Source organism: Dipodomys merriami, unplaced genomic scaffold, assembly GCF_024711535.1.
Source record: "Dipodomys merriami isolate MVZ:Mamm:240054 unplaced genomic scaffold, mDipMer1.0.p SCAF_45, whole genome shotgun sequence".
Taxonomy (NCBI): Eukaryota; Metazoa; Chordata; class Mammalia; order Rodentia; family Heteromyidae; genus Dipodomys; species Dipodomys merriami.
The window spans coordinates 11,503,187-11,512,635 of NW_027206013.1; the positions used below are offsets into that span (position 1 = coordinate 11,503,187).

Sequence of the window (9,449 nt, forward strand, 5' to 3'; positions counted from 1 at the left end):
AAAACAAAGAGCTTAGTGAGATTAAGCAATTTACCTATGATCAAAATAAAACCAAACAAAACAAAAAGTAGCAAGGCCTGGGAATATGGCTTAGTGACAGATTGCTTGTCTAGCATGCATGAAGCCCTGGGTTGGATTCCTCATTACCACATAACACAGAAAAAGCCGGAAGTGGCACTGTGGCTTAAGTGGTAGTGTGCTAGCCTTGAGCAAAAAGAAGCTCATGGACAGTGAGTTCAAGCCCCAGGACTGGCAAAAACAAAAATAAAAACAAAAGAAAATAGCCAGGCATTATGTCTATGATCCCAGGACTTGGGAGGCTAAGACAGAAGGATCAAGGTTTGAAGCCAGCCCAGGCAGGAAAGTCCATGACAATCGTATCTCCAGTTAACCATCAAAAAGCCTTAAGTGCAGCTCTCAAGATATAGAATGCCCAAGCTTTGAATAAAAAAGCTAAAAGATAGCACCCAGGTCCTGAATTCAAGCCCCAGCACTGGCACAAAAATCAAACCAAACCAAAAACAATGCTGAAACTTAAGACATGGAAAATATACTTCTCTAAATTTAATTTGCCCTAAGCATATCCTATCTGAAATTTTCTGTATTCAGAATCCCATTTCCATTCTCTTGGTTCCCTATTCTGTCCTTAAGGATAAAATTCTCAAAACAGACTAGAGAAGGGAGGTGAAGACTCATTTCTCCCTATCTCAGGAGACTGGGAGCTGGGACACTAAAGTCCCTGCCTGGCTGAGGGTTTGTTGTGGTGGTGGTGGTTTGTTGTTCAAGCTGGATGCCCTAAGTGGTGTCAGCAGGGAGCTCAAACTGAAGGTACTGAGCTTTAAAGCAAAAACCAGCAGCACCAAGAGGCAAAAAAGCTTCCAGAGGGAGCTGGTAAATATTTGATGGGACCTTCCAGCTCCTCCTGACTCAGGTGACCTTGTGACATTTCAGAACATGGGGCCAGAGAATATTGTTCATCTAATGACTGCCATGTTAGAAGGGACAAAGGCATGTGAACTACAATACTATGAGCTCAGAAAGGGCCCAGACAGGCAAATTCCACAAGACTGGGAAGTGACAATTTCTTTTTTTTTATCCTTAGGAGCAGAGTTAGGTCCCCAGTCCACTAAGTGGTGTAGTTCTATGGCCTTTCAAACTGTTAGATGGTTAAATTCCCAAATAGCCAGGTTGCTGGTTACCTTATTAACCCTTGTCTCTGGGGCAGCAGCTGCCTGAACAAAGTAAGTGGTCAAGGAATATTTGATAAGTGAATTGCTGTGGTTCATTCAACAACGCAGCCGGCTCATTTCTGCCCTCATACTCTACACCTCCTCACCAACACACAAGACACTGCAGTGAACTCCCTCGGCATGCCGCCACGCTAACCCTCTCGGCTCTGTTCAGAATCTCTACTGCTGAGAAAGAGAGAGAAAGCTGTTTCCAGCTCTTTCCGCTAACGAGGGCTCCCTGCAGGAACAAAGCCACAAGCCACTGTCCTATTATACCACCCCAGCAGCCCCGTGCAACCCCGATCCGCGAGCGGCTGCCTTTATGTCTGACCTCCACCAGCAAGGTAGTGTATTGAGAAGAAATGTGCAGATCTGAAGCAACACACACATACACACACGCACAGACACACGGCCACCTTGGAATGCTGATACAGCATAGCAAGCCAGGGGGTTGACATTAGATCCTAGCACAGAAATACTCGAACCCCCATCCCCTGCCCTGCAGCCCCCACAAACCACACAAACACTCCCATCAGACCTCCGCATTACTCCCCCTGCTCTGCTGCGGCAGAACTGCCTCAGTGCCCAGCCACAGACTCGATCAGAGGCTCAGAACTGGAGGAAACCTTGGCTTTGCTCAGGAGTTTGTCTGTCTGTCTCCTGGGCAGCTTGAGTTCCAAACTGTCCAGCAGGGTTGTGTCCACCCAGCTGCTTTGAAATAGCTTCCTGGTGCCCTTGAGAGAAAGGCCTGAGGGAAACACAGAGAGCCACTGGTGACCTCTTAAAGGCTTTTCTGACCCGAGAATGCGCAAGCAACTCAGACTGGGGTTCTCCGGGTGTTAACTCTACTCCCTAGTACCTCACAACGTCTGACCACCATCCTCCTCCAAAACACTCCAAAGTTCCCATTTGAGTAGCGCTTCAGGTCAGCCCTCCAGGCCTACCGAGATGTCTTTTCCTCCTATTTCAGAATCTCCTAACTTTTTCCAGGTCTCTGAGGACATCAAGTCCCCCATTTCCAATTAAGTCTGGGGGACCCCAAGTCTCCCTCTCCTGACCTCCAGACCCCTAGCTCTCTTGGGTCGCTCCCTGGTGGCGCTACCCAGATGCCACCGGAGAAGTGGAATTCGGCGCCACTTGCTCTTACATCCCGGTCCCCCCACGCCGTGACTCCTGAAAGTCCGGGTCGGTGTGTGGAGGTGGACGGAGGCTGGGGCGTCGTGCCCGGCCCGGCAGAAGCCGGGAGCGTGGACAGCGCACGGGGTGCTGAATCAGGGCCCCGGCCAGGGAGGACGGGATGGGACGGGATGGGACGGGATGGGACAGGACGGGACGGGACGGGTCTGCACGGAGCGAGCTGAGCGGGGGCACGACCACCAGACCGGACCGGGGACCCCCAGGGACAGTGGAGCGGGAGCTCCGGCCGCGGGCCCCGGACGAGCGCCTCTTCCTCCCCGGAGCGCGGGGCCGGGGGTGCGGCCCTTACCTGGCCGAAGGCGGAGCTGAGCATGGGGCGCAGCCGGTGGAGGACCGGGTCCGCCTCGGTCCCCGCGGAGGCAGCGGAGTTCCCGCGGCCCCGGAGGCCGAGGTCCGGGGACGGCCCCCGAGCCTCCCCGTCCCGCCCGCGGACCGGCGGCGGCGGCGCTGGCGAGGGCGGCGCGGGTCGGGGCGCCTCCCGGGGCCTGCAGCGCGCCGGGGCGGCCGACCCCCGCCGGGGCCCCCGCGCGCTCTCCTCGCGCGGCGCCGGCCGGCACAGGGGCCTCCGGGAACTGGGGTCCCCGGACGGCGGCGGGGTGCTCGGGCAGGCGCCAGGCAGCCGGCGGCCGGGCAGCCCGGGCTCCCGGGTCGGGCCGTGGCGGGGAGCCCGGCCGCCCCCGCCCGCCGCGGCCGCCGCCGCCCGCAGCAGAGACGTCTTGGACTCGCTCTTGGCGATGTGCGAGCTCATCGCGGCGCGGCCGGCGCTCGCATGGCCCGGCGGGGGCGGCGCGGGGCCCCCGGCGGCGGCAGCGGGCAGGGAGCGGGGCGCCCGGCGGGAGCCGAGCCCGAGGACGCGCTGGAGGCGGGCGCCGTCCCCCGGCCGCTTCAATGCGGCCCCGTCGCCGCCGCCCATGTGACAGTGCGGTCTCCGCGCCCGCCCGGAGCCACGAGCTCCCGGCGGCCGGCCCGGCGCTAGGTACCGATCTGAGGAGGGGGGGGGGGGGGGAAGAGGCGGTCCGCACGCCTGCGGCTCCCCGAGAGCCTACCCCCCCCCTCCCGGCCCAGGTACTGCCACTCCCCGCCCTCGCCCCGCCCTCGCCCCGCCCCGCGCCCCGGGAGCCCGGCTTCCCGGCGGCCCCTGGTGGCGAAGGGGGCGCTGCGGCGCCTGGAGGAAGGGGCTAGGAACTCGCGCACAGCCCCTCGTCACCCTCTCCCCGCAGCATCCCCAAACCCCCTGATCTCCCACAAATGTAGGCGAGGGTGCGCTCCCCTAGGGGAAGGGGATGTCCAATTTTGGCAATGGGACAAAAGAGGTACAGAGCACTTGGGACCCCAGAGGGATGAAGGCGGTGTAGACTACACGCGCAAACGCAGGAGCCGCAATGGCCAAGGAAGGCCAGGCTGAAGGAAAAGTCTCCACTCTATGGCAAGCTTCGTGCAGCCTGCACAGCGCAGCGGGACTCAGCCCCTAGTAAGTCAGCTCTCCCAGCTGAAGCCAGGCCCGGTGGTAACTGGCTGCGTTATCTATCTAGGAGGTGCCCCAATGGTCAAGTCTCAGGTGGGTCCCACTGGCTGTCCCTCCAACTCTCCTGCTCTCCTGTCCACCCCCGCCCCCCCCCCCCACTTTCCTGCCCTTCTGGCTGCTGGTGGATTCATGATCTTGGTAGACAGCCAGGGAGTCACACGGGGCTGGTTTAAATCTCAAATCCCAGCTCTGCAGCTTACCATCTGGGGATCTTGGGCAAGTGTCATCACCTTCTTCGGAGCTTTGCTTTCCCTCTCTGTAAAATGCCAATGATAATTCTAACTTCTCGGTGACATCATGTGACACCATGCATATGAAAGGTCTAGCTAGTTCCCTTCTCTCAGCACCCCCCTTCTGAAACCCAACTTCTACCCTTCTTTAGAATAGAATGTTAAAGATTCGGAGGTGCGAGGAACCTCCGCAACTCTCCCTGTTCTAGTGTCTGGCCTTGGCGTCATCCACAGCCTGCTGGATGCTCAAACTTCTTGGAAGGACATATAGACCCATCCCCTTCTCTGCACTGTCTGCCTCTTTTACTTAAAAAGATGTAAGAATAAAAAGCCTGGTGCTGGTGGCTCAGACCTATAATCCTAGTTATTCAGGAGGCTAAGATTTGAGGATCACTGAAGGCAGCTTGGGCAGGAAAGTCTGGGAGACTCTTAGCTCCAATTACCCAGCAACGGGTAGGAAGTGCAGTTATGGCTCAAGTAAGTGGGAAAACACCAGCCTTGAGTGAAAAAGCTAAGGGGCAGTGCCCAGGCCCTGAGTTCAATCCCCTGTATTGGCACAAATATGCACTAGGGGAAAATTTCCCAGGCACAAGAAGAATGGAAGGACAGACAGACAGGCAGATAGGCAGGCAGGTAGGCAGGCAGACAGACAGGCAGGCAGACAGACACAGACACGCAGACAGACACAGACACGCAGACACGCAGACACACACACACACACACACACACACACACACACACACACACACACACACACACACACACACACACACACACACACACACACACACACACACACACACACACACACTGAGGAAGAAAAGGACAGGATGGGCAAAGAGAGCAGCTATACAGAGCCAAAACTGAATAAGCAAAGTATGGCAAATTGTCCCCCAGTTCGCCTTCTGTAAGGGACTATCAAAGCCACACACCATTTCTTCATTCCCTCCCTCCTTCCCTTTCTTCTTCACTTCCTCTCTTTCTTCCTCCCTCCCTCCTTCCTTTCCTGTACTGGGGATTGAACTCAGGGCTTTTTTCCTTTCACTCACAGCTGGCACTCTACCACAAGTGACATCTCCAGTTCTAGCTTTCTGCTGATTAATTGGAAGTAAGAGTCTTTTCAATTTGTCTGCCTGGAGCTAGCTCCAAACTAAGATTCTCAGCTCTCAGCCTCCTGAGAAACTAGCATCGAAGATATGAGCCACTCTCAGGTTCTTAATCATAAATACTGAGGTAGGTTTTGGGAGTCGGGGGGGGGCAGGTAGAGAGACAGTGGGAGAGCAATCCTAAACTCTCATTGTTACAAATATAACCTGAGATATGTGGGGTGTAAAGTGTTCACCCTCCCTGGTTTGGGGTCAGTCACTGTCTTAAATGTTCAGCCCTCAGAACAGTCGTTTATTTGGTGAGACTAAAAATAAATGTATATCCAATATAAATCACAGGAGATAAAGTACCTTAGCAGGATCTCTCAGAGCTGATGAGCAGCTGTGGGCTGATGGGTATTCTAAATCCCTTCTGTGCCACTCTTGTGTATCTGTCTGAACTCCTCCTAAATATCTCTGGGAAAGCCTTCTGTCAACAGCTTCTTTCTGGAAAAGTTAGCTCATTCATGATTATCAGAGTAAATACAAGAAATCAAAACTATGTGCATGGAGTAATTAGATGTAACACCTGTACACATAGCCCATAGAATACTGTGTATGCACTAGAATTCCATTTCAATTGTAAGATTATATTAATTTGGTTACTTGAAAAAAAAAAACTACTTGTGCAACCAGGCATTGTGCTCTGCGCCTTAGACATAAAGATTCATCCAGAGTCAACAAAATACTTGAGTGCCTAGTATTTCTCGGCACAGGATAGATAGAAGACCAGAGGGAAGGACAGACAGATAGGAAGGAAGGAAGGCAGGCAGGCAGGCAGACAGACAGACACAGATAGATAGATATAGATCTACTTATGTACCTACCCATCTATATAGTAAGGATTTTTTGGTTGTTTTTTTTTGGGGGGGGGGGAACTAAGGCTTGAACTCAGGACTTTGAGCTCTTGCTTTTTTTTTTTCTGCTCAAGGCTTGCATTCTACCATTTCAGTCTAACCTTCAAATATGGTATTTTGCTGATGAACTAACTGGCTTCTAACCTCAATCCTCAGAACTCAGCCTTCTGAGTAGCTAGGATTATATAAGCATGAGCCACTGGCACCAGGCTCATCTAGTGATTTCTTTTGCAGTCTGGGAATGGAACTCAGAGCCTCACATATGCTAGGTAAGTGCCCTAACACTGAGCCTGTACGATCCCCGGTACCAGCAGGTCAGCAAAGAACCAAAGAACTGTCTATCCTCAGCAATTCATAAACACAAAATACATGCATGGAAAGGAGAGGAAAGCTGGTGTTATGAAGAGAAATAAAGCAGGTACGAGTCCAGGACTTATTGGAAGTTTAATTATTAGTGGTACAAGGCCTGGTGTGTGCAGGGCAAGTGCTCTACCACTGAGCTCCACCCCCAGCCCAGAAGGTGCTTGTTAAAGTGACTAGGGAAGGCCTCTGCAGAAGGGCCCTGTGAACAGAAACCAAAATAACGGAGCAAGTGACAGATATATCTAGGGAACGAGCTCTCCTGGCAGAGGGAAGATATTCAAAAGTCCTGAGGAGGAAACAGCTTGGTTTGTTCAAGGAGAAGCCAAGAGACAGGAGGGCTGGAGTGAGTAAGAGGGGAGGTGGTGGAGGAAGAAAGCTGAAGGGAGGGGCTGGGCACTCAAGGACTTTGGGTTTCTTCTAAGCACCAAATGAAGCCACCAGTGATTTTGCAGTAGAGGAGAGAGGAGAGCGGTGTGATTGTCTACAACCGTGAAGCCCACGGGCTGTGTTGCAAGCAAGCCAATAGGCTGGCAAGTATAGAGCCAAGCAACCTATCAGGTGCTGTCCCCAGGTCTGGCAGAAATGACAATGGCTGAGCAACTGGAGTGGTAGACTGGCAGAGGTAGTAAGAAGTCAGTTTTGGAAGTTGTTTAAAAAATGGTTAGGCTGGGAATGTGGCTTGGTGGTAGAGTGCTTGCCTAACTTGCATGAAGCCCTGGGTTCAATTCCCCATTACCACTTAAACAGAAAAAGCTGGAAGTGGCGCTGTGGCTCAAGTGGCAGAGTGCTAGCCTTGAGCAGAAGTAGTTGTTCAGGGACAGTGCCCAGGCCCTGAATTCAAGCCCTAGGACTGGCAAAAAAAAAGAAAAGGCTGACTGTCTTATAACAGGTAGCATGCATTAGGGAACTAGACTGTATGAGGCTATATGGGCTTGCTTATGGGGGAGGCAAGACCACAGAACCTTTGAAAGAGCCGGAGAAAGGAGCAGAGGTAGTGACACTGCAGCTGCTTTGTGAAGAATAAATGAATTCAAAGGGACAGAGGAAGGCCATTCTGGGCAGAGGGAATAGCCAGAGTGGAGGCCTGAGAGTGGATTTGTCCATGCGTGGGAATCATCTAGCGGTTGAAGCAGGTGAGAGAAAAAATAAGGGTTAGGAGACAAGACTGGAAAGATAGTTTAGAACAGACCATGAAAGATATTCAGCAGTCTGTACTTTATGGTACAGGCAATGGTGAATCCTTGACAATTTGATGAGTAATACATAGGATGTCTACAGAAGTATATTTTTGAAAATAATGTTCATAGATTTGGTGGCAGGATGGGGGAAATGTGTGGACTATAAACACAATGAAGACAAGTCCATTTAGTTTCATTCCTTCCACCAAAGTTGTTTTTTTGTTTGTTTGGCTAGTCCTGGGGCTTGAACTCAGGGCCTAGGCACTGTCCCTGAGCTTCTTTTGCTCAAGGCTAGCACTCTACCACTGGAGCCACAGTGCCACTTCTGGCTTTTTCTGTTTATGTGGTACTGAGGAATTGAACCAGGACTTCATACATGCTAGGCAAGCACTCTACCACTAAAGCCACCTACCCAGCCTTATTGACTTTTTTTTGGTACTGGTACTACAGACTGAACTCAGGACCTGGACACTGTCTCTTAACTTTTTCACTCCAGGATGGCATTCTACCACTTGAGCCACATCTCTGCTTTTGACTTTTATAATGTTGTTTGAAGATAGAGTCTCATGGACTTTCCTGCCTGGGCTGGCTTCAAATTGGGATTCTCAGATCTGTTTCCTGAGCATGAGCCACTAGCACCCAGCTAAAAACAATTTACTGTGTATTCATCATGTGCTAAATATTGGGGATAAAGTAGTAAATCAGTAAAGATCATGCCCTTTTTTGTACCAGGGCTTGAACTCCAAGCTTCATGCTCTCAATAGTACCTTACTACTTAAGCCATGCCTCCAGTCTAGCATTTTGCCAGTTAATTGGAGATAGAGTCTTACAGTCTTCTACTCAGGCTAGCATCAAATCTTGACCTTCTGGATCACAGACTCTTGAGCAGCTAGGATCATATATGAACCGCCAGCATTCTACTTGTGTCCTGTTTCTAAAAGAATGTAAATAGGAGCTAGGCACCGGTGGATTACGCCTGTAATCCTAGCTACTCAGGAGGCAGAGATCTGAGGATTGTGGTTCAAAGCCAGCCTAGGCAGGAAAGTCTGTGAGACTCTTATCTCCAATGAACCATCAGAAAACGAAGTGGCGTTATGGCTCAAGTGGTAGAATGCTCTCCTTGAGCTGAAGAGTTGAGGGGCAGCACCCAGGCTGAGTTCAAGCCCCATGACTGAAAAAATATATTTATATATATATATATATATATATATATATATATATATGTATATGTATATAAATAGGAGAAAAGCAGGGTAAAGGGCCAAACTCCTAGCCTGTCCATGGATCTCTTTTTAATATGTTTGATAATAGTATATAGCAAACTCCTTTATAAATAACTGTTCAGCTTGGTACTGGTAGCTCAAATCAATACTCCTAGCTACTCAGGAGGCTGAGATCTGACAATGAAGATTCAAAGCCAGCCTGGGTAGGGAAGTCCAATGACACTCATCTCCAATTAGCTACCATAAAAGGCAGAAATAGAGTTGTGGCTCAAGTGGTAGAGTGTCAAACTTGAGTGAAAAAGCTGAGACTTTGTCCAGACCATTTATTCTCTGTGATGTCTCTTGTCCAGCTTGTTCTGTTCTGCTGTTGTCAGACTCAAATTCTGCATTTAATCTCCCCTTGTTTTCAGATGACAAAAATCTCTCTGCTAGGCTTCGGAAAGCTGGGATTACAGGATGTTCTTATGGCTTTAAGTCCTCTGTGGTGATTGGAGGATGCAGG

General features: G+C 51.2%; 1 protein-coding gene across 1 annotated transcript in view; it reads right to left on the bottom strand.

Annotated features, from left to right (window-relative positions):
* Positions 1 to 3,354, bottom strand: part of LOC138808459 (calcium-binding protein 1) — a 29,838-nt gene extending 26,484 nt beyond the window's left edge. The window contains exon 1 of the mRNA XM_069994715.1: positions 2,716 to 3,354. Within this exon, the coding sequence (XP_069850816.1) occupies positions 2,716 to 3,339 (624 nt within the window). The 5' untranslated portion in view covers positions 3,340 to 3,354. The remainder of the gene's footprint in view (positions 1 to 2,715) is intronic.
* Between the last annotated feature and the right edge of the window lie 6,095 nt (positions 3,355 to 9,449).